This window comes from Setaria italica, chromosome IV (genome assembly GCF_000263155.2).
Source record: "Setaria italica strain Yugu1 chromosome IV, Setaria_italica_v2.0, whole genome shotgun sequence".
NCBI lineage: Eukaryota > Viridiplantae > Streptophyta > Magnoliopsida > Poales > Poaceae > Setaria > Setaria italica.
Window position 1 is genome coordinate 35,697,416 of NC_028453.1, and position 23,696 is coordinate 35,721,111.

At 45.6% G+C, this 23,696-nt stretch overlaps 2 protein-coding genes across 4 annotated transcripts; one reads left to right on the forward strand and one right to left on the reverse strand.

Annotated features, from left to right (window-relative positions):
• The first annotated feature begins 8,884 nt into the window (after positions 1–8,884).
• Positions 8,885–12,860, forward strand: LOC101769209 (histone deacetylase 2). Of its 3 annotated transcripts, none has more exons than XM_004965989.2 (13): positions 8,886–9,218; positions 9,312–9,367; positions 9,452–9,593; positions 9,694–9,756; positions 9,855–9,923; positions 10,030–10,196; positions 10,729–10,793; positions 10,868–10,914; positions 11,367–11,411; positions 11,481–11,531; positions 12,009–12,095; positions 12,349–12,436; positions 12,539–12,860. In XM_004965989.2, exons 1-13 carry the CDS (start codon positions 9,114–9,116, stop codon positions 12,631–12,633), a joined length of 1,080 nt encoding a protein of 359 aa, XP_004966046.1. In that variant the 5' UTR covers positions 8,886–9,113; the 3' UTR covers positions 12,634–12,860. The 3 variants fall into 3 exon arrangements, with proteins under 3 accessions (XP_012701147.1, XP_004966046.1, XP_004966047.1); XM_004965990.2 differs by having other exon boundaries at positions 8,887–9,218; positions 9,476–9,593; XM_012845693.2 differs by lacking the exon at positions 11,481–11,531 and having other exon boundaries at positions 8,885–9,218.
• A 5,322-nt stretch (positions 12,861–18,182) lies between these two features.
• LOC101779211 (putative transcription factor bHLH041) lies at positions 18,183–21,824 on the reverse strand. Its single transcript, XM_022825828.1, has 7 exons — positions 21,593–21,824; positions 21,391–21,504; positions 21,204–21,309; positions 21,070–21,084; positions 20,215–20,994; positions 19,721–20,107; positions 18,183–18,643 (listed from the first exon to the last, which is right to left on the reverse strand). The coding sequence occupies exons 1-7, from the start codon at positions 21,718–21,720 to the stop codon at positions 18,551–18,553; spliced, it is 1,623 nt and encodes a 540-aa protein (XP_022681563.1). The 5' UTR covers positions 21,721–21,824; the 3' UTR covers positions 18,183–18,550.
• Between the last annotated feature and the right edge of the window lie 1,872 nt (positions 21,825–23,696).

Genomic DNA, 23,696 nt, shown 5'->3' on the forward strand with positions numbered 1-23,696 from the left:
TATTGTCAAACTCCTCCTGGAGGAAGGTTGTCTGCCTCACAGGTTCGGCTTTAGCGGCAAGGACCTCAGGGGCCCTCTTTCGAGGTCAGGAGGGCTCCGGCCGGGGCTGGGCTGATGGTCTTGATGGGTTAGTAGTTCGTAGTTGTCGTTGTGGCGATGCTTGCCGTCCTAGAATTGGACGTTCTCGGCCTCATCTATGTTGGCATGAAGGTTGACCATCTGCATCATGTGTCCGACCATCTTGGGAGCAGCCTGGAACATGCTGCGGAACATCGAGCCGTTCATGAGGACGGTACGGAAGCACCAGATGATGTTGCGGTCTTCAATGCTAGCCAGGTTGTTGCGGTTGTCGAAGAAGCAGTTGATGTACTCGCGGAGAGTTTCGTTCTTTCACTGGCAGACTTGGCCGAGGTTTTCCATGTTCCTGGGTCGGGTGTAAGTGGCCTGATAGTTTTGGGTTAAGGCTTTGGTGAGCTCACCCCAAGTGTCAATGCAGCCTCGTGGGAGGTTCTCGAGCCGTAGGAGAGTTGCGCTTCCCATCACCACCGGGAAGTAGGCGGCCATTTGGTCGTAGGTGCCGTTTGCAGCCTTGACTGTGGTGCAGTACGTCTTCAGCCAGATTGTCAGGTCGAAACAATCATCATACTTCTCGTTGATGGCTAGCTTGAAGGTGGGCGGCCACTGGACAACCCTAAGGCGGGGGGTGAACGCGGCGAACCCATCGATGTCCACGTCGTCGTCTTCCATGAGGCGGTTTTGTACCGGTGGGGCCCAAGGGGTTGCACTGTTGTCGTGCTAGGGTGGATTGTAGGCTTCACTAGGGGCACCGTAGCGACAGTCATACTCATCGCGGTGGCGCAGCTCTTCCTCCCGGCGGTTGCGGGCCTCCCGCTCCGTGTCATGATTTGGATGGTTGCCGACCCCTAGAGCACCGAAGTCGCGGTCGTATTGGGCATGCCGGCGGAGCTCCACCTCATCCCACTCCGGGTGAAGGTTGTTGAGCTCGCCACAGAGGTCGCGGAGGTTGTCGCGGTCAGGTTGCTGACCAGGCCGGCCACGGCATTCGCCGTCTCCTCGTCCATCACAGCGACAGTTGTTGCGGTGGTGGTTATCTCATTAGCGATCATCGTTGTCAGGGTGGTGGTCATTGCTTTGGGATTGGTCCACCTCCTCCTCCTGAATGGGTTCTTGCAGACCTCCCCTGTGGCGGCCATGATCGGCTCGGCTGTGATTGGATCTACTCTGGGTAGATCGGCTTCGGGAGTGCCGGGTAGATGTGGAGTGCGAAGATTGGCTTCTTGAGCATTCTGGGGCCTGGGCCCTTTCCTCGATCTAGGCGTTGGCGACGCGGATGCGTGTCTGGATCCGCTTCAGTTGCTCCGAGTCTAGAAGATATTCCAGGTCGGCAAAAATAGCTCCCAGGTTGACCTGGGGTGTAGCAAAGACGTCATGACCAGCCTGACCTCTAGCGTTGTCCTGGCCACCATTGACGGTGCCGTTGGGTACCGGCGGGACGGCAGTGCGCCGGCCGCTGCAGGGGCGGCGGGCGGCTAACGAACATGCTCGGCTCGTTCCTGTTGGCGGCGCCTGCCGCGATCTCGGTTCCTCTCGTTGTGCCCTTCCTCCTGGAAGGAAGTTTTACCATCACATGGAGGTTCTTCGGCGGAGACAACAAAGACTTCCCGATCTTGTGACGAGAGCTTCCATTGTCGCCCTCACCATAAGGGTTTGGGATTAGGGCGAAGCGAGGGATTTGGAACTCACCGCAATCTAAAAACTGGGTGGGTCGTTAGATTGGATCTGGAAAGATTGCACGAGTTTTTCGAAAAACACGGCAGCCGAGTTCTTGATGCCAAAAGGGGCGCGGGGAGAGCCATACGCCGATATTCCGAGACGTAGTGCTGCCTCAGAGAGGTTGATGCACTCAGCAATGGTGTTGCTGATGCGATCGAGGCCCACGATTAGATCGAAGGGCGTGGGTGGGCGGGATGCCGCGAAGATGTATGGGACCCTCTCTGAGAGAGAGAGATTGTCGACCTGCTGGGCAAGCAGCATGATGATCCTCGGGTGAAGACCTTGCTCCATTGAAGCAGATTCGACGGATGCCTAGCTGGCGGCGGACGTCGAGTCGGGGAAGGAGGTGGTGGAGTCGGAGTCCATCAGCATGCTCCCGAAGTGGATCTGGATCGAATTGGCGAGAAAGTCCTTAATGCTCTTGGGGAAGATGACGCTGGGGCGGGATGCCATCGAGCTCGCTGGGGAGGATCTCACGATCACTCCTACCTGGCGTGCCAACTGTCAGATTTAGTGACTGGCAGCCCACCAGGAGGTTACCCAGGTGGTAGATTGGTAGGCGAGGGAGATCGTAAGACCAAGTACTCGAATGGTAACACAGGAACGCAAGGTTTAGATAGGTTTGGGTCTCGAGAGTAATACCCTACGTCCTGTGTTCTGGTGGATTGTATTGCTGGTTTGGGATGCAATGAGTTGAGGTGCCTTACCCTCGAGGGCACCGCTGGATGCCTTATATAGGCTGACGACCTAGGGTTATAATCGGATAAGATCTAATCCAAGTCGATTGTTACATGGAAAAAAATTTAAGTCAGTTTACAACAAGTATCTCGTGATATCCGGGCAAAATCCGTTTGCCCGACCTCCGAACTTGTGCTCCACGAATCTTCTTACCTTGGCCCGCACGGCGTGGTTGGGCAGACCCACTTGTCAGAACCGACCATTATCCTGGTCGATAAGACCCGTGGGTACCCTTATCCCTCAATTAGCTTGTTAGTTTTATTGGATTTCTCAGTCCAAACATAACATTTGTTTACTAATCATTCCCTTCCTCTAATAGACTCTGGTTGCCTTGATAATTTCCTAGAGTTACATTTAGGGTTAGTTTGGCAAGACTTGAGTTGTGGCTGAAACGATTCCGGCTACGGCTACTATGCTAGAGTAGCTAGTAGATCCGAAGCTGTTCTGAAAAGCATTTGGGAAAAACATCCTGATGAATCCAAATGGCTCATCGACTATTCAAGCCGATTCAACATAACTTCACAATAACCATCGGCTAGACAGCTGATAGGAGACAGAGCATCGTTGAGTTCTTGCTCCACCACAGCTAGAGCCACAAACCGATGAGATCTAAACTAACGTCACCACCAATATTCCTAGGTGAAACCACAGCGATGCGTCCGGTAGTTGCAACCTAGAAACACTCAGCAGGACGTCAATCCAGACCCCGCTAGCCAATGAATCTAATCACAATGGAACTTAATTCCAACAGCACTCGAAGGGTAGCTAGGATTAAGATGTAACAGGCTATCAAGCGATCTATCATCTATGATGAGCCGATCTAAAGCTAATTAAAGCAAACGGAATGGCAAGATGATAGAACAGATAAATATCAGCCGATGCAAGCTTAATCAAGGCAGGATAACTGGTGAATATCGTAGATCGAGATAGAAGCGATGCGCCGTAACTCAAAGATCCAAGATACTTGATAACTGGTAGATGAAACTAGACCCAACGACAGCGATGCGCCCGGAAGTTGAAGTCTAGTACACCTGATGACGGGGACTTGCAACTTGCTGGAGATCGAGGTCGATGCAGCCCAGCTTGCTAGAAGGAACTCATCAAGAAGCTACATTACTCCTACTCCTAATGCAATGGCGTGAGGCCGAAAGGTAAAGGTAAATATGTTTGTTTATTGATCGTGTGATTCTCTTTACAATAGCCACGACCCTTTATATTTATAGGGCGGATGGCGACGTTACATGGCAAGGCTCCAATCACGTACACAATCTTTTCTAATCAAAACTCTATCTCTAACTAATCCAACTCTATCTCTAATCAAGCTTATCCCTAACCAACTCTATCTACAAAATATTTTATTCAACTCTTGCCGTGTGCGTTGATTTCCTTTTCTTGCTTTCTTTTTCTTCAGCCTTATTTAGGAGATTTCATCATTTTCTACATCATCGCCCGATTACTTCCTTTCAGAGCATACAGTTTCGTAGTATGAAGGCTTCATGTTCCGAAACTAACTATAGAAGGCCGATAATTTGGTGTCAACACAGGCCCCCCAGTTTCGGAGTATGAAGGCTTCATGTTCTAAAACTAATTATAGAAGTTCGATGCTTGCCTTTAGAGCCAATGACGTCTGATTGCAATATTAATCGACTCCTCTTGAAATATAAAGAACCCCATCGGCTTGATGCCTTGATCCCACTTTGGGCTGATAAATTCACCGGCAGTAGAAATAACAGATCAGTCTGTTGACACCAAAACTTGGTGCAGTAACCAGCAAGCTTTTGTTGTCAACACAGACCCTCTAATTTCGAAGTATGAATATTTCATGCTTCGAAATTAATATCCAATATATTTTATAAGCAGCCGATACTATTTTGCTTGAACCAATCAGCCGATGCAATTTTACTTGAACCAATCAGCCGATGCAATTTTCTTTATTTGCCAAGCAGTCAGCCGATGCTAATTGGCCAAGCAATCAATCAGCCGATGCTTATTTTTTATTTCAATCAACCGATGCAATTTTAACTCCATCGGACTTGCCATCGGCCATACCTTAGCGTTAACCGAGATGAAGAGATATTTTTATTTCACCATGCAAAAGGATTAACCGATACTATTTTTGTTTCAATCAGCCGATGCAATTTTAACCCCATCGGCTGAAATATAGCCAGTAGCACTATCGGCTGGATCCCCATCGGCTGACTGCTCTTCTTATCCCTCTTTCTTTTATATTTGTCTCTTGCCCATCGGTTGGAGCCTCCCATCGCTGGCTGCTCCTTTCTTCTTCTTTTTTCTTCTTTCATTTATTCATTTGCCCATCGGCCGGAACTTCCATCGGCTGGCTGCTCCCTTCTTTTTTTTAACTTCCAACTGGCTGATGCTAATCGGTCGATGCCTTTCTCTTTTTTTTAATTCCAACTGGCTGATGCTAATCGGCTGATGCCTTTCTCTTTTTTATAATTCCAACTGACTGATGCTAATCCGCCGATGCCTTTCTCTACAATTGGTCGCTGTATTTTTTTAACCAATCCGCCGATGCTTCTCTTCAATCGGATGATGAATTCGATACAGCTGCCGAAGATACTCTTTTTATCTGAATAAACATGTGAGTCTTATAACCGTGTCCCACCGAGCGTGCCAAAATGTGTTGACGCAAAATCCTGACGGTGGTGGACCCTGCATCAGCACATGAGGACCTAGAAGATCTGCTTAACTCCAGTGCAGAATCCAAATCGACGCGCGTGGTGCGCGCGGACGTGACAATTAGTTTGACTATTCAACTGACAAGGGGAAGATGATCCTTTCGAAGTTTGAGGCAAATGGCCGATCAGGCCGATGTGATCCGAGCACTAGTAGCGATAATGGTGTAGCAAAATAAATCATGATAAACAAAATATCAGCCATGAGGCCGATTCCAACATCCTGATGAATGCAAATGGCTCATTGGCTATTCAAGCCGATTCAACATAACTTCACAATAACCATCGGCTAGACAGCCGATAGGAGACAGAGCGTCGTCGAGTTCTCGCTCCACCATAGCTAGAGCCACAAACCGATGAGATCTAAACTAATGTCACCACCAATATTCCTAGGTGAAACCACAGCGATGCGCTCGGTAGTTGCAACCTAGAAATACTCAGCAGGACGTCAATCCAGACCCCGCCAACCGATGAATCTAATCACAATGGAACTTAATTCCAACAGGACTCGAAGGGTAGCCAGGATTAAGATGTAACAGGCTATCAAGCGATCTATCATCTATGATGAGCCGATCTAAAGCTAATTAAAGCAAACGAAACGACAAGATGATAGAACAGATAAATATCAGCCGATGCAAGCTTAATCAAGGCAGGATAACTAGTGAATACCGTAGATCGAGACAGAAGCAATACGTCGTAAGTCAAAGATCCAAGATACCTGATAACTGGTAGATGAAACCAGACCCAATGACAACGATGCGCCCGGAAGTTGAAGTTTAGTACACCTGATGACGGGGACTTGCAGCTTGCTGAAGATCGAGGTCGATGCAGCCCAGATTGCTAGAAGGAACTCGTCGAGAAGCTACATTACTCCTATTCCTAATGCAATGACGTGAAGCCGAAAGGTAAAAGTAAATATGTTTGTTTATTGATCGTGTGATTCTCTTTACAATAGCCACAACCCTTTATATTTATAGGGCGGATGGCGACGTTACATGGCAAGGCTCCAATCACGTACAAGGCAAGTCACGTACACAATCTTTTCTAATCAAAACTCTATCTCTAACTAATACTCTATCTCTAATCAAGCTTATCCCTAACCAACTCTATCTACAGAATATTTTATTCAACTCTTGCCGTGTGCGTTGATTTCCTTTTCTTGCTTTCTTTTTCTTCAGCCTTATTTAGGAGATTTTGTCATTTTCTGCATCATCGCCCAATTACTTCCTTTCAGAGCATATTTCCAAATTTTGGTGTTAACAGTTTTCATGAATGGATGAAGGTGATAACTGTCTAGTGTACACTTATCTAATTGATTTGGTTGTTTTTACATTCTTTCAATTATAAAGTGGATTTCATTTGAAAAATAAATTTATGAATGGAAACTTTAACGTACCCATGTCTTTTTTAATGCATTTTTTCACTTTCTTACTCATTCCTTATATCTTCTCTTTTTTTTCCCATTTCTCCTCTTTTCTTCCACTTCTCTTCCTTCCTTATCCAATTGACCCGTTATCCTCTTTCCGCAACCATCCTCTTTCTTCTTCGATGCCTACTTGCTTCACCATGCACCGCGCGTGCTACACCGCCACTGCTCCGTTGTGTCACTCACGCACACCACTGCTGCTCCACCACGTCACTCTAGCCCACCGCTACCTTGCTCTAGCTCACCCCCGTTTGCACACATCTCCGCCCCTTCCTCCGGCTTTCTTGCTCTGGCCCATCTCATGTCCCCCGACTGCACTGTTGTTGCCCCGCTGTATCTCTACTACATGCTCGTTGTTGTCCTTCGGTGCCCCCACACCCTGTTGCCGGCTGCCTCTACACTCTCCTCCACCTCCGCCTCTTGCTATTGGGTGCCTCCATCCCAGCCTCTTGTTATCGATCACCTACGGGTCCCTCACGAGGACAGGGATAGCAAAAATGAGAAGGAACTGTAGGGAGTCACTTTTTTGGACGCCCTCGCCCCCTTCATCGAATGGCTCCTCCAAGCATGATTTGGAGGCTTCTCCGGTGGAGTTGTTTGTTTTCCTGCCGCTTGGCACAGCTTAAGTAGGGGCGGCTCGAGAGCTGCCGAAGTCTTATATTATCATCTAAACAACTATTGTCCATGATCAAATGTTTTTGTCAGTTTAGCCACTCCTTTTCTAACCATATTAAGCATTCTGCACTGGATTAATATGTCAATCAACAATGTCGAAACCACACATAATCTTTAAAAGTTGTTAATTATGATCACCATTGCCAAGCACTTTTACACCGGTACATCCTTGCTGACTCTAGTTTGGCAATCTAAATGGACGAAAGAGAGATGCAGACATATTTATTAGAGAGAAAAATAGAACATATTTATTAGAGAAAAAGTAGAATACTGCATATAAGGTAATTTGTCCGGAATGGAATTTGTGACCTAAGTGAGCATAACTCTAGCAGGGTTTTTTTTACGGTGGAACTTGTTTACCTTAGTTCAAATCCTCGACTCGGCATAGATGCTTGCAGTTTTTCTAATTTGCCATATTAGGTACGGATTCGAACCTAGGTACTCATATTTTTCTAAATTTATCGAATCATTCTCTCAGAGGTATTTATAAGGTAAAATTGCATGAGCGTACGTGAGCATGTATGTCCATGTTTTAAAAATAGAGGAAGAGGACATTTAGGGTGCGTTTGGTTTTGGGACTATGTGGGTTGGGTTGGAGCCAACCCACTTTTCTGGGTTGGAGTCGACCCCTCTCTTGTTTGGATGAGAGGGTTGAAGAGGGATGGGTTAGACCCAGTTTTTTATTTGGTTGGAGAAGTTGTGAGGGTCAGGATAGATGTCCTTGTAACACCGTTAATTGTGGGCCCACATGTCATCCTCTTCTTTCTATTTCTTTTTTTTCCCTCCCTTCACTCTTCTTCCTTCTCTCCTTCCCGCAAGCACTCCTGGTGCCGCCCCCGCTACTCCCCGGCCGCCAGCGCGCCAGCCCCCGTCGACGGCTCCTCCCCCACTGACTCCGCGCCGACCCCCACCGTCGGCTAGCACTCCTGCGCCGGCCCCAGCCGCTACCTCCCGACCGCTCGGTCTCTGCGGCGGGTGCGGGCCATGGGGCGCCGCAAGGCGAAGCTGCGCCGCCGGGCAGGCGGCGGCGGGAGGGCGCCAGGCTGGCGGGAGGGGGCGGGTAGGCAGCGGCGGATGGCTGGCCGGCGGAGGGCGGTGGCGGGGTCGGGCGGGCGTTCGCCGCCGCCCCTGCCTCCCCAGATCCCTGCGCCGTCGCCCCGTTGGAGCTGCGGGGGAGCTGTGCTGCCGGAGTTGGAGCCGCGGGGGAGGCAGCTGCGGGAGGGCACGGGGCGGGCGGAGGGCAGGCTGATGGTGGGCAGGCGGCGGCGGGGTCGGGCGGACAGCAGCGGCGGGTGAGCGTTGGACGAGCGGAGAAGAAATGGGTTGGGATGATTCCATCGTTTTTTAGGATGGGATGAACCCGGATCAACTGGGAATATTCCCCATCCGGGTCGGCTCCAACCCACCTCTTCTCCAACCAAACATGGGGCGAAGTGGGTCGGCTCCAACAACCCACTTCGACCCCAGAAGCAAACACAACCTTAATAGACAAATTTGGTAGGCTTCAATGCAAAATATTGCAAAATGAAACGTGGAAGCACCGACCGCCGCGCAAATTGCACGTCAGCACCGAATCCTCCCGACGGACTCCCGGCACCGCAACCGCTGTTCGCCTGTTCCTCTCTCTTCCGCCGGTTCCACGTCACGCGCGCACCAGAGCCGCGGCAGGATTCCCCGGCCGAAGGCGCAGGCCGCGCGCCTCGACCATTCGGCTCCTCCCCAACGCCACACGGGCCTCCGCCCTCTCCCTCTCCCTCCCCCTCCCCCTCCCCCGCTGGCGGCGGATGGCCTCCTCCTCCGCCTCGCCGGCGCCGGCGCCGGCCGGGGAGTCCCTACGGCAGAAACGCATCCTCTCCAGCAAGCTCTACCTCGAAGTCCCCTCGTCCAAGGTCGGTAGCGGGTGCCCTGCCTCATTTCCAGTTTCGAGAAATCGGGCGAGCTGCCTTCCCGTGTTTTAATCGCATTGTTCCCTTTTCTTGCAGGCACCGGTGGTCTACTCGCCGGCCTACGACATCTCCTTCCTCGGCCTCGAGAAGCTGTGAGATGCCTCCCCGCCCGCCCACCTGGCTACCACCTATGCCAAAACACGCATCGGCATTCACATGTTTTGTGTCTGACGCAGCGTCCGGGCGACCCCTTTGTGCAGGCACCCGTTTGATTCCGCCAAATGGGGGCGCATCTGCAGGTACCTCACCAGGGAAGGGCACCTGGAGAAGAAACAGGTCGTGGAGCCATTGGAAGCCTGCAAGGAGGATTTGCTAGTGGTGATTAATCAAGAATATGTTTTTTTTTGTCACCTGGTTCAGACTTCATAGCGAATTTGTTCTGATTTTTCTGGGTCCCTTGCACTGCTTGCTTAACCAGGTTCACACGGAGGCGTATCTTAACAGCCTCAAATGCAGCTTCAGAGTCGCCTCCATTGTGGAGGTAGTGATTTTTTTAGAAGAAGCGGAATTGGCAATGATTGGCAGCGAATTATGTGTTGCAGCCAGCTAGTGTCTGACAGATGTTTGATATCTTATTAGGTCCCTCCTGTGTCGCTTGTCCCTAATTGGATCGTGCAGAAAAAGCTACTATACCCATTCCGGAAGCAGGTGATGTGTTGTGAATTTGTGCTTTCTTCTGTATTATGTGCAAAACCCAGATCCATAATTTGAGTACCAGGGAAGCATGATAAATTGTTTCCCTCTCTTTCCAAAGGTTGGTGGGTCCATTTTGTCAGCGAAACTTGCACTCGAGAGAGGATGGGCTATTAATGTTGGTGGAGGATTTCACCATTGTTCGGCAGAGGAAGGAGGTGGATTTTGTGCGTACGCTGACATCTCTCTGTGCATCCAGTTTGCTTTTGTCCGTCTAAATATTTCACGGTAATAAACCTTTTATAGTATAACTGTAGCTATAACAACTATGTTTTCCTTAGTTTCTCAGACTCCGTTAATTGCTTATTATATGCTTGACTGCACTTGTGCATATACTCCCTCCAGTTACACAAATAGTGATACTTTGGGTTACTTGCGGTCAACATATTAGAACTTTGATTATCAATTATTCGTGTACATTGATATTGGATATCTACAAATTGTATAACTAGATTTGTCCAAAAGTTTCATAATCATACTATTTTTTTGTAATGTTTGCCAGTATCTTGTAGTAGAAATTAGTAGTCAAATTGTGTTTTTGGGGACCATGTAAATGTTGAAAATAGTAAACTATCACTCTTTTGTGACTGGAGAGTATTGTGAAGCATGTTCTGCGATGTTAATCCATCTTTCTTCCTGGAATAGTGTAATGCTTGAAGGCAACCTCCCAGGCAGTCAGTTTCATGTGCTTGTAGTCAAATGCAAGGGTGTAAACTTAGCTATACAGAACTAACTGAACTTCCCTTTCAAACATTTGCAGTTTATTGATCATAGATCTGGATGCTCACCAAGGAAATGGACATGAAAAAGATTTTGCTAATGATGGTACAAACTTCTAATTTTCTGTGGATTTTCGGTTCATTATATTTGTCAGTATGACACCAGTTTATCACTCACAGGAAGGGTTTACATTTTGGACATGTACAATGCTGGAATTTATCCCTTTGTAAGGGTCTACATCTTTGGCACTCCTTAGACACCTGCAGTATATCAAGCTATTATTTTCTTTTCTTATTGGTGGTGCTCTTATATAGTATTATCATTATGAATTACACATGATTTAGAGATTACTTATGTAACTTTCTTGTCACTTCTTAAACACAAGTTTTGTTGTGAAACTCTAAATGCATGATCATATTTGGAACAAACCTTATTTTTCATCCATAGATGATGTAATTGTTCACTAGTTAAAAAAGACCAGTTCCATCCACCTATTATACTGCAATGAATTCTGACTGTCTCAATGGTCTCATACTACGATTTTGGTAACATTCCACATTAATGTGATATAGACACCAAAAGAAAAGAAAAGTTTTGTATTTATCATTCCATTTTGTTTGATACCAGATATATTCCTGATTGTTTGTTTCTTTGTAAACTTAAATTGGTCCATTTCAGGATTTCACTGCTAAGCAATACATCGATCAAAAAGTTGAATTAGCTGTAAGTTTCATTTTGCAAACTGCTAATTATGCACGTGCTTCAACTTTTGAGTTAAATTTCTCATTATAGAGCGGGACAAAAACAGATGAATACTTGGAGCTACTTGATAAGGCTCTCGAGGTACATTTACATACCTGCAAAATTGGCTGTAACAAGAAATATTTATACAGGGTACTAGATTAATGTTTTGAAGTGTCAACTTTTGCATGATATACATCCCAAATTTCGACAAGTGAGCACAGAATGATTATCATTTTGACTTCTGATTTGATTAAGTGCATCTATCGATGATGCTATATGTTCTTTATATATATGTATATATTCAACTAAGCAAGAGGTTTGAAACTGTGAAAAATCTGGTTCCTTCTACATAGGCTGCATGAACATGATATCGCACTTACCTTCTAAGGAAATGATCATGCACACTTCAAATGCACTTATCTGTAATGCCAGTTTAATGATATTGGGACTACATTTTGCTTTCTCCATATTTTTCTAGACTTTTTGAACCTAGAATAATTCATTATTGTTGTTTATATATGTGCATTTTTAACAAACTTGTTATTCACAGTTCCTCTTAGAACATATTGTTTGCAGGTCTGCAAAAGTAGGTTTCAACCCCAGTTGATTGTTTACAATGCTGGAACAGACATCCTTGATGGTGATCCATTGGGCAGATTGAAGGTACCTTTTCTCCTAAACTCTACCGTCACAAGCATAAGCCACCTAAGCAACCTCCAATGCAATTCTGCAATATGCTGAAATCATGTCTTTAGTTACCTAGTAAGCTAGACTTTGTGCTAGTTATTCCTGGCGACCTAGGTATTATCATTCTCACAAGCAGAAATACTGGAAATGCTGCAACAGAAATGATCTTATTTTCCATCTTTGCCTGAATAAATTGGTGTAATGCTGCTGAATTCGACATCTTTTGTAGATAAGTCCTGAGGGTGTAATTACCAGAGATGAGAAGGTGTTTAGATTTGCGAAAGATCAAAACATTCCACTGCTCATGCTGACGTCAGGTGAACTATTTCTGACACAATTTTGTAGCCTGTACTGCTAGTCAAACAAATCTGCTAATGCCATATACCTGTGCATGATACCCATCTATGCCGTGTTATCAGGAGGCTACATGAAGTCAAGTGCTCGAGTAATCGCCGATTCGATCATCAATCTCGCCAATAAAAACTTGATAGAACTAGGCAGCCAGTTGGGTTGAGAAAGAATATGTTACTGGTGTTTATCCTAAAGCACACATCTCCTGTATGTATATGACCTCTGAATAGAAGTGTATAGTACTTTTATTTTTGTGGAAAACATATAAGCCACAGAAAAGTTTTGTACATAGCACGGGGCCTTCTTAAATCTTGACTATGTGAATTCAGATACTCAATGCATATAAAGAATTTCAGAAAAAGAAGACTACTATCAGTTTGGCACAGATCAGAGATGGTACCTTTTTTTCTGCATCTTGAGTCACTCTTACCTTTGTTAACTTGGTGGCACCAAGTCGGCAACTCAGTCCATGAATCACCCCCACCTTGATCTAGCCCATTGTCGATTCTCCACCACTGCTCTGGACATCAATATAAAGGTTGGGCTCAGGGGTTCCTGTCTCCACCTGTGGTTGATGAAGGTGGATCCAGAGGGGTTGCAGAAGGTGCCACACAGGATCATCGAGCTCGAGACATTGTTCCCCATTGGCCAACAAAACCATGCTGTATAATGAAGATTCTGTAGTTAGTTTTGCTGAGGGAATCGACATTATCTTTATGGGCACAAGCGATGAGACCTTCACCACTTCACCATTTCCCTCAAGTCAGGGCGGTGCCGAAGGTTACTGACAGTAAGCTCTACCGGGCTGTCTTACCGTTCAAGAGCTCCTACACTGCAGTTACAATTCAAGTGAAGTCACATAAAGAAAAGAGTCCAGGATGCCGTTAGTGCTAACTGCTAGTATGCTAGAGCCCCCAGAACTGTATGTAGTACTTAGATACCATACCATGTTCAAATTTCAATAAATGATTGCTACAGCCCCCCAGCCCCCCAGAGCTGTAGATTTATTGGACCCTTTTTACTGAATGAATCAGAGTGCTTCAATTGATTTTCATTTTGACAATGAGGTTAGTAGTTTCAGCCTTTTCAGGAATGCGCTTGAAACTCAAAATGCTCGTGTTCCTGATGGCATAGTTTGAAGCTTTATTTTGTTGGACAGCCAGGAGCTAGTGCCTGATACATTCTTTGTTTGTCGATGCTAGAATGTACTCCGTATATGTGTTCTGCAACTTCTGTGGTGATGGGGGGTAACATTTGTATGACAGCATGGCACATGGTTTATTCTGATTCTGAACAATGCCACAATGCCAATGTACATGACTGCATGAGCACTGCAGAAAGGCAGAGTCTTGAAGGTTAACTGAAGCTGACAAGGAGAGAAGATTGTCCTCTCCCAAATACCAGTCCCTTTCTGCAGTAATAGTAGGTGCTGATTGTTACCGCAGCCTCTTCTGGTGATGTGACTGATGCCGTGCGTGGTCTGCATCTTATGACGTCCTGTTTTTTTGCTTTGTACCGCTGTGCTGTCTGCATCGAATGAAACTGTGGAGCGAGTGAATGCATCAGCGGTCGCCGGTCACCGTCGACAAATTTTTACACTGGCCAATTGCACTGGCAGCGTCAAGGTCGTCGCCGGCGACGACGGAGGTGGCGGACGACGTCGCCGACGGCGCTGCCTGGTCGGACATGGACGGCGCTGGATCACGTACGCTGCCAGCTTGTAATCTTCGTCGAAGACACCTGGTTAGTGCCTGGAACTGCTGCTTCGGAGGGGACAGGGCGACGCCCTAGTGCCACTGGTCACCACGGTCGATGCTGACCGTCACTTTCACGTCTCGCGAACAGAGGCTTTATTTTCACAGACTGGGCTTCTTGGTTTTCCCGGTGAAAGTAACTACGAAGTGGCTGGGAACAAAGACTTCCACGGAGACTTCGGATGTGGATGCCAGTGGCAACTTCCACCACGAGTACATTTCCCAGCATGTGTCACGAGCGAAGATAGATGGACGTCATAAGTAGAGATACATCGCGTGAAGGATTGCTGCCCTCTGAGCGCACTGCGTTCCTGAGTGTTAAAAATTTTTTACCGATGCTGGAATAAAAAAGGAATTACCGTGGGCCTCCAGTTACTGTACCTACGAGGGCTCACCACGCAGTATGCTTACACGTCATCCTTCCCCGCCGACGAAATCGCCTCCACCTGGTTTGCCTTGCGCTCGCCGCCTTCACCTCCGGCGCCGTCGTATCCTTGCCCTCTCCTCCCGCGCCATCGCGGCCCTTCTCCGCGTCCTCATCCGCCGACGGAGAACAAGGCAGACCGGCGGCTGCTGCTCGCACGATGAGAGGGGCTGTCGCAGCTGTCGAGGCGACGGCCAGCAGCGTATTCGTCGCCAGCGGATCCGAGACCCTCGCCTTCCACTCCACGCGCACCGACCTCCCCTTCGCCTTCCACTCCGCGGGCATCAGGTCGGCGGAGCTCGCCGTCGCGGCGCCGCTTGCGGCAAAGGAGTCGCCCAACAACCCCGATCTCGGGCGCTCCCCTCGCCGTCCACCTCCACCTCCTCGTATATGCAGCGCCGCTGGGATAATGCAATCAAACAATGAAACGGAAAATTGGGGTTATTCACTGATACATGTGAATTGTGAATCGATCGTTTAAAGAATGGCTATTTTACGATAATTGGCTAAACTATAGGTAGTTGACTATTTAGCATTTAGTGAGTACTGTACTACTATCTGCTCCTTTTAAAGCAACTACGATCCTAGGGGATGCTTAAAAAAAGAAATATCAGGTTTTTTCACTTCCCAATGTCGACACCTTCATAGTGTTCAGATCCCTGACACCGCTTCTGGTGGCTATTGCTGACACCACATTCCGGAAGCAGCCGCGTCCTTCCAAGCTGACATGTTCACCAGATTAATCTAATAATCCGCATGACATGTTCACATGTCTTTCCTGCTGACAATATAAACCGTATTAATTTGAAAAAAAGACAATTTAATCGAAAGACAATGTAAACCGTATTCGGCGTGATACACGCTGGCAACCCACACCAAAGTGCGCTTTCCTGAACCCAAAACCCCCTCGAATCAATACGGTTTACATTGTCAGCAGGAAAGAAAGAAATGTGAATCTATTAAAAAAAGAAATACTAGATTTTTTTTTCAAAAAGCAAAACATCTAGCCATCAATCAGTAGACTCAAATCATCATTGAATCTAGTAGGGCAACAACAATATTTTTGGCAAACTAGTCCTATGAGTGGGGTCCACAACAAGCAGTCCTTAGTTATGGAAAGAGCTACAATATTAGAAAATAACAAGAGTCCCATCAAAGTAGAAAAGAATCATCTACTCCACTTCTGATTGGTTGTAGCATACAGATATATTTTTTAAGTGCTCTATGGGCAGCCCATAATACTGTGGCGACTTTTGTTATCTCCTTTATATGGACCACTTGCACAATAGTATTAGGTGGCTGAATGGAATATAATATTTGCATATGGACTACTTTTCTACACATTGTGGTCACCCTTATGTTTTCTAAAAAATTACCCACCTATACCATTATGAAAATAGTCTAAAGTAACCCTAAATCTATATCTAAATTACCCACCACTGCCATTATATAAAATAAACTAAAGTAACCATTTATCAGTTTATCTTCATCCAAATTACCCACTTATGCTATTATATAAATAATTTAAAATAAATTCCGAAATTTGCAACTCAATTGCCTACAACTAATACTTAAAAAAAGCTTAAAGTAATCCCTTAAATTTGCATCTGTAGGTACAATTTGCATCTATATTACCTACGTATGCCATTATTAAAAATAACATAAGGTAACCTGCAAATAACCTTTATTAAAAGTATACTCCAAGATACAGCAACATATGATTCTAAATTATCTATTTCTTACACTGTTGGTATATGATATTATAATTAAGGTATATATGCATGATGTGTGTTATCATTTCTAAAGATATAGAGAAAGTGATGATAATATAGATTTCTATGTTAAAATTATAGCTCAGATTTAAGGTCCATTATACAAATTCAAGCGCATACCTGTGATGCAAAGTGAAAAGTTAAAGGTTTTAAATATGGATCAAAATGTTATAGAGTAATTACTAACTAAAATCTATCACAATTGGATGAAGATAATAAGTATATACCTATATAAGTATTGTGTTCGAATATTTAGCAAATGAGTGGTACCTCAAGGTAATATATTTGTAGCAATGTGGCATCAATTTTTTTATTGGAAACTCCATATTAGTTCTCACGAAATAAGCTAGAAAAAAATCCTAAAATTCTCAAAAAAATAGAAACATCAAACATGAATCATGTAAACTCTAATAATCATAGTCATTGGTCTATTCTATTTTATAAAAAAAATACCCACCTCTAGCATTATGAAAATATTCTAAATTAAACCTCTAAATCTATATCTAAATTACCGACCTTTGCCATTATAAAAAATAAGGTTCATCCAATTTACCTATGCATATCATTGTAAAGCATAATTTAAAATACCATTCTAAATTTGTATCTACGTTACCCACATATGTTATTATTAAAAATAAACTAAAGTAAACACCTAAATTTGAATCTAATTATCTTCATATTCATCGTATACAAATATCCAAAAGCTAATTAATATACTATAAATTATCTATTTATATTATTGAATGTGGATGAAAGAGTGCATATAGTGATTACTAATTAAAAATCAATTGCAACTATAGATAAAGATAAGTACACATCTATAGTTGAGGTATTAAAAAATAGAGTAGTAGGTAAACAATTTTGATTATTAGCTAGGAGCCTAATTTCTAAATAATTTTCAAATATAATAGTTTTTAAAAATATTAGCCCGTGCGGGAGCACGGGTTGATGTACTAGTGTGAACAAGTTGGAGAAGATGCAATTTTTCTGCCATTGGTAATTAGCCGTGACAAAAACCGCTATCTTTCACAAAATAGAAAAGGAATCACTATTGGACCCCAAAGGTTAGGAACCACATATTTCCTGAGTATGATCATCACATTTATTTACTACAACTGGAGTTATTGTAGCTTAACCATGCTTTAAATATTATTATTTTGCTATGCTACATAGCCCATCACAAGGGGTGCTATACAGAACATTTTTTAAACAATAGGCATACCTATTTTTAGTTGTAAAAATATTTTATTTTTACACTGAAATGACCAATTTCAAAACTAATTTTTGACATGGATGCATCTGAGTCATTAGTTTTGAACTTTGAAGAATAACACAGGTTATGTCGCACGGTTCTTGTTTGGAATGTGAGAGAGAATGCAATTGTTCCCCATGATTGACACATTGAAATTTCCATGAGGTTGAACTTCTTGCCAGGACTCCTTTAAAATTCATGTAAAAGAAGTCATTCAATAGGAATTCCATGCGATTTGCAAGAGCACGATCCTTTATTCTAAGAACTTTATGAGAAAACTTACTTCATAATTCATATTTTAAAATTCATTAGCTTTTACTTTGTCAAAGGAGGCATATAGGGTCGCAGCTTTGCATAAAATAAGTGTAAAATTGGTTTTAGCGCATAAGTAAATCAAAAACATTATAACATTTGGCATTTGCATGGAAGAAAAACCTTTGCCAGTAAGGGTCGTATATATCCTCTCAGTTGATTCACGGTTGTACTTGTACCTGCTTTGAGATTTTCTGATGATAGTACACGAGTCTTAGAGCATGTTAATTTAAAAGTGACCACATGAGGGCGCATGCCCAAAGGGAAAATCTACTTCACAACAGACAACCAATTTCACATTATCCTAAGGACTAAGATAGCTAATCAGTCCCCGCTATGTACCTCTTCCCTGACCCCTGACCTAACAAGTAACAATGCCAAAACAAAAGAGCCTAATCAATCTTCTTGCCTAAAGAAGGAGCACACGACATGTGAAGAAAATGACCCAAGAAAATTAAACAGACAGACCACAGCCACCGAATTGTGCTTTCCCCTTGCCCTGATCCGGTCAAAACTGATGTGCTCGCACATCTAGAAAATAGAGCTCCGGCGCGGCGGGCGACAGGCTACGGCGGCGACGGCGGTCTTGCCACCGCATCCTCGACAGCCTTCGCCACAGCTTCCTTGAGGGACGTCTCGTCGGCCTCGTCGCTACCAGCCTGCAGCGGGGATTTGACAAGTGGTACCCATGGTTGGTTAATTAGGCTTCATCAGCAAGTACTCTGACCATGTTCATCTCTAGCTACTACATAGACTTTTCAAAGCTCTGCTTGATCGGGTCTAACAAAGAAAAGCCCTTGTTAATCACGAGTAATTAGTGGTCGTTATCAGCTGTCTGACAGCGTCAGAAACAGCTGCTTATAAGAAATTGAAAATATGACATCATGCCATTTCTTTACTTCATTTAGGAGAACGTCACTGATGGATTTCCGTGTTGAGAGGATCAGAGAATGCACGAAGAAAATTACTCCACCTAGTTTAGTTGTCAGAGTCGCTCTAATCCCCATTGAAACTTTATTAGTTGGAACTATCATGTGCGCAAGTTCAAGTATAAAAATGTTTCAAAGGAACAAAGTGGTATATTCAACTATGCTTGTGTGCTTAATTGGTCAAGTGTGGAGTCATGTCTTCTAGAACCAATTCAAAGAGACCAAAGTTAGATAACTACCAATTTGACCTATACGGTCCACGGCTTTTACTACTCCATGACATGCAAGGACTAGTCAAGATTCTTTAAAGGTCTTTTGTTTTTCTTCTTCCACGAAACTGTACTTTAAAGATTTGTGCCAGTTTTTTTCATGGACATTTCAAAGATTTTTCCACGCCAGGTCTAGGGCATCAAATTTCCTTCCCTTCCATTGGAGGGCGATATCAATGGTAGACCCATGCAGGTCAACCATCAAAATAGAATTTTGACCTTACTATTGTACATGTATGGCTTGTCCAAATAGGATCGTGTCGACGCTGTGTCGTGTCATGTTGTGTGGTCCTTGTTGCATATATCCAATGTTAAATCGAAGTCATTAGAGTCGTTGAATCAGATTGGAAGTCTTTGATAAAATCGCAAATCGTAGCATCATAATAAAATGCAAAAAACCATAAATTGGTCTAATCAATCCAGATCATAAAATAGGTTGTGGAATTGAGACTCTGACAAGACGTATTCAATGACCAATTTGTCCTTAAATATAGCTTATAGTTGTAAAGGGGAAAATATTGCGTAGCATAGTCCATACCGTGAGTCGCAGTGTAATGCTGACTTGCGCATGTCTGCTGCTCCGCTGCCGCGCATCGACGGTCACCACGGCGAAGCGCCCCATCTTCTTGATCCTGGCGAGAATGGCGATCACTACTTCCGGCAGGTCGCATTCGGCCCGCACCGTCACCCTAATGCTCACTTCCTGAGCTTGTCCGGCGGCGGACGTCGACGTCGAGGTTGATGCGCCAGTGGTCACATCCACTTGCACTCTCTCTGACGAGTCATCGCTCCCGGCTTGCTGGGTCTCAAGGGGCAGGCCGATCTGTGCTTCGAGGTGCCGGTTCTTCTTCTCGAGGTCTGCCACGTCGGCGATCAGCTTGTGCATGTACTCCGTCGTGTTGGCGAGAACCGTGGCCTTGTCCTTCTGCGGATCGATCACGATCGCACGCGTTGAAATTAAATTTCCATTGTTGCGAAATGCATGTTTTGTAATGAGAAATGTTGATCTTTGATTCGGTTTGTACTTACTACCTTTGATCCGGGAGGGAGCAGTGCTCGGAGCGTCTGGAAGCTCTCGTTGAGCCGCTCGCGCCGGCGCCGCTCCGAGATCATGTGGTGCAGCTGGCTGCTGGTGTGTTGTTGCTGCTGCGGCGCCGGGGGCTGCCCGGCGGCGGCGTCCTCCTGCCGGCGCGCGGCGGCGAGCTCCCGGTCGCGCATTGCCATGTGCACGCTCAGCATGAGCGCGATGGCCGTCTTGGCCATCCTCTGCCCCGGCGCGCCCGGCCGCGGCCGCGCCCTCGGCGAGAGCGCGGAGCAGTACGCCCTGAACGCCCCCGGCGCCCGGCGCCGGGGCGACCACCTCTGCGCGCGGTGGCGGGCGAGCCACGGAGGAGACGGCGGCACGTCGGTGGGCGCCGGCGGCTGCGGCGCGGAGCAGGAGATGACCGCGAGCATTGCCTCCGCTATGGCGGCGTCCTCGTCCTCGGGGGCCAGGAACGGCGCGTGGCCGTATACCGGCAGGAGCAAGCCGGGCAGCTGCACCGCCGGGTGCAGCGGCAGCGGCTGCCGTTCCTGCGAGGATGGCTCGGCGGCGGCCGTCGTGGCCATTGAGCGGATGAGCGACGAGTACTCGGGGCTCCCGATGGAGAGGGACGGCAGGGAGGACGACGACGACGACGGCACCGCCGGCGTTAGCTGCATGAACTCCTCCAGGAGCGATTCCTGCACGTGGTTCGCCACCGCCGGCGGCGCCGGGGCGCTCGACAGCCCGACCTCGATCTCGCCGTGGTCGCAGCTCATGAAGACCGCCGTCTGCACCGCCACGCCGAGCCGATCGATCAGCATTTATGCAATGCGATGCAGGGCAAGAACAATGGAGAAACGTACCTTCGTGCCGGCTTCCTGTTGCAACAAAAGCAGAACAGCAGTGCAGAAATGTCAGCGATGAGCGTCAAGCAGTATTCAAAGCGAAGCTAAATTATCAAACATGTTTGCGAGGATGAGGTGGTGCGTCTACTGACATGGTAGAACTGCTGCTGCACCTGCAGCGACGCCGACGCCGTGAGGTCCGGCTCCGGCAGCTCCATGTACGGGCGGCCGTCCTTGTACGCCCACCCCGGCACGCAGCTGCACGCCATCGAACTCGGCCTCCGTCAGAAACAATCCGAACTGAAGAAGGACTGAAATGAAGTCGCAATGCACCCTTACCCGCTTACGATGGCGCAGAACGATCGCCGGTATGCCTCGAACACCTCCCGTGCGCGATCGCCGCCGGCGGGGGCGGCGGTGTTGCTGATCCACGCGTCCACGCAGCGGAAAAGGCTGCTGATTCAAACACGCACACCGCCGATCGGACCAGAGAACTCAAGGGATGTGATGGCACGGTGGATGGTCGGAGACGTGCACGTACCTGGGAGGGAGGTGGCCGGCGATCACCGGCGCCCAGAGGAAGATGTAGAGGCAGCCTGGGATTCGGGTCGCCGCGCGCTCCAGGACGCGCGCCCGGGGACCCGCGGCGAGCGCGAAGATGGCGTCCATGAACAGAGCGACGCGGGTGTCCCTCTCATCTTTGGAGGCTACGGGGGCATGGGCGAAGCCTCTGTATATGTACCTGAGCTCAGCGTGCGGGGAGCCATGGCGGGAGAACTGAGGAGGAAGGAGAGGGAGGTGGGTGACGGGGAGGGTTCGTTTGAAAAGTACAAAAAAGACGCCAAAAAAAAAGACAAGAAAAGGAGATAATTTGCTCGGGAAGAAAAAGAAAATAAATGTGAAAAATTGAAGTCACTCGAGCTTTGAGTTTATCCTCGGTAGCTCATTTTTTTAGCTTATTGTCACTGCGCAAGTACAACCTGAAATGCAGCTATGATAAAGTTGCATGCACCAGCTAATTGACGATGTAAAACAGGTAATTGCACTTATATTTCAACATTTTCCCTCATGTGTAAGCTCCCTCACAACTCAAACATGTAAATAGGAGTCTGCAGTAATCATTTTTTTTTCCACTAGATTGAAACTTGAGACCTCAGCGGCTCAGCCCATAGACCATATCGGGTTTCATGCACTGATTAGTTTAACCCGAAATGGCAATTCACTCTTGCTTCAAAATCTTGGGTATGGCATGGTAAGTGCCCATTTGCAATGCTCCCTCCATCCAATAGTATACTTATATTTGTCCGAACTCAAAATATTTTTATTTTTAATTAATAATATCTCTATTTTTAAATAAAAAGTACATGTACAGTTGGTTTTCTGCTAACATAATTTTTTATGTTGTCAATCGTTATGACTTTTTACTATTTATAGTTAAATTAATTTTTTTTGATTTATAATAAACTTAAATACTGATATGTTCTACTCCATCCGTTCCAAAATGTAGGTCGTTTTGATTTTTCTAGATACACACTCCCTCCATCCCTGAAGAGTGCAATTCTAGTTTTTTCTATGACAGATTAGTGGTGGTGTGAAAAGACTCTAATACCCTCATTTGTTGGCCACATGTAGTAAGTTTTGGCATGCAAATCAAATCTGACCACTTTATTAGGCAGATAGTTAGATCTATTTTCTAGGATGGCACCCTTTTGTGGGATTTTTTTTCAAATACTGAGATTGCACTTTTCATGGGATGGAGGAAGTATACTTTATTATGTATCTAGATATAACCCTATACTTAGGTGCATAGCAAAATCTATGTATCTAGAAAATTCAAAACGACCTACATTTTGGAACGAAGGGGGTAGGAGAGAAGGAGCAATGGATAATCCATTTCACCACTTACAATTTTACTGAAATAATATGATTTAAAAATAAAACTGCACATATTTTTAAGAGAAGCCAATATGTTAACTATGGGCCTATTTTCTCCATTTCAAAATGAATGCAATCCTAGCATTTATATTTTCCCAAAAAGATCGTAGCCAAGCCAGTGGACAAGTTTTTTCAAGGTACATGTATATTTAGTTGCCCGTTTCTTTCTTTAGGCCGGTCCCAATGAAGTATCATGAGAGTTTCAGATATTTAATTATGACATATCAATAATTTTGCTGATTTGGCAAGCTTATCATGATGAAGAGAGAAGGGAGGGTTTGATCCCCTTGAAATCCAGTGGGCTTAATTACCAAGCCCCATAGGTCATAATGAAATTTGCATTGAGGTTGTTATCATTTCATCGAAAGATAATTTAATCGCAACACCATGCAAGAATTAATCAAAAGACATATTTGATCATAACACCATACATGAATTAAATGTTGCGGCATGTCTTTCAAACAGTGCTATGTACTGTGTTTCATTTCATTATAAATCTGATATGACAGTTTTAATAAAGTTGCGTGAAACTGTCTAATGAGATTGGCCTTACTAATGTGCATGCGACACTTAATTGTATTTTTCTTTTCTTTTTTCAAGGTGCATGCACATTTAGTTGCATATTTTTCCCTTCCCAAGCTACATGTGCATTTAATTGCATGTTTTTTTTTCATTTTGAAGGTGTTTTTCCCTTTCCAAGGTGCCTGCGC

Coding starts and splice junctions, on each gene's coding strand:
- LOC101769209 (XM_004965989.2), top strand. CDS start 9,114: ATGGCCTCCTCCTCCGCCTCGCCGGCGCCGGCGCCGGCCGGGGAGTCC. Junction 9,594..9,693: donor GCAAGGAGGATTTGCTAGTG/GTGATTAATCAA, acceptor TTGCTTAACCAG/GTTCACACGGAGGCGTATCT. Junction 12,096..12,348: donor ATCCATTGGGCAGATTGAAG/GTACCTTTTCTC, acceptor CATCTTTTGTAG/ATAAGTCCTGAGGGTGTAAT.
- LOC101779211 (XM_022825828.1), bottom strand. CDS start 21,720: ATGGACGCCATCTTCGCGCTCGCCGCGGGTCCCCGGGCGCGCGTCCTG. Junction 21,310..21,390: donor TTCTGCGCCATCGTAAGCGG/GTAAGGGTGCAT, acceptor GATGGCGTGCAG/CTGCGTGCCGGGGTGGGCGT. Junction 18,644..19,720: donor GCATTACACTGCGACTCACG/GTATGGACTATG, acceptor TCCCCGCTGCAG/GCTGGTAGCGACGAGGCCGA.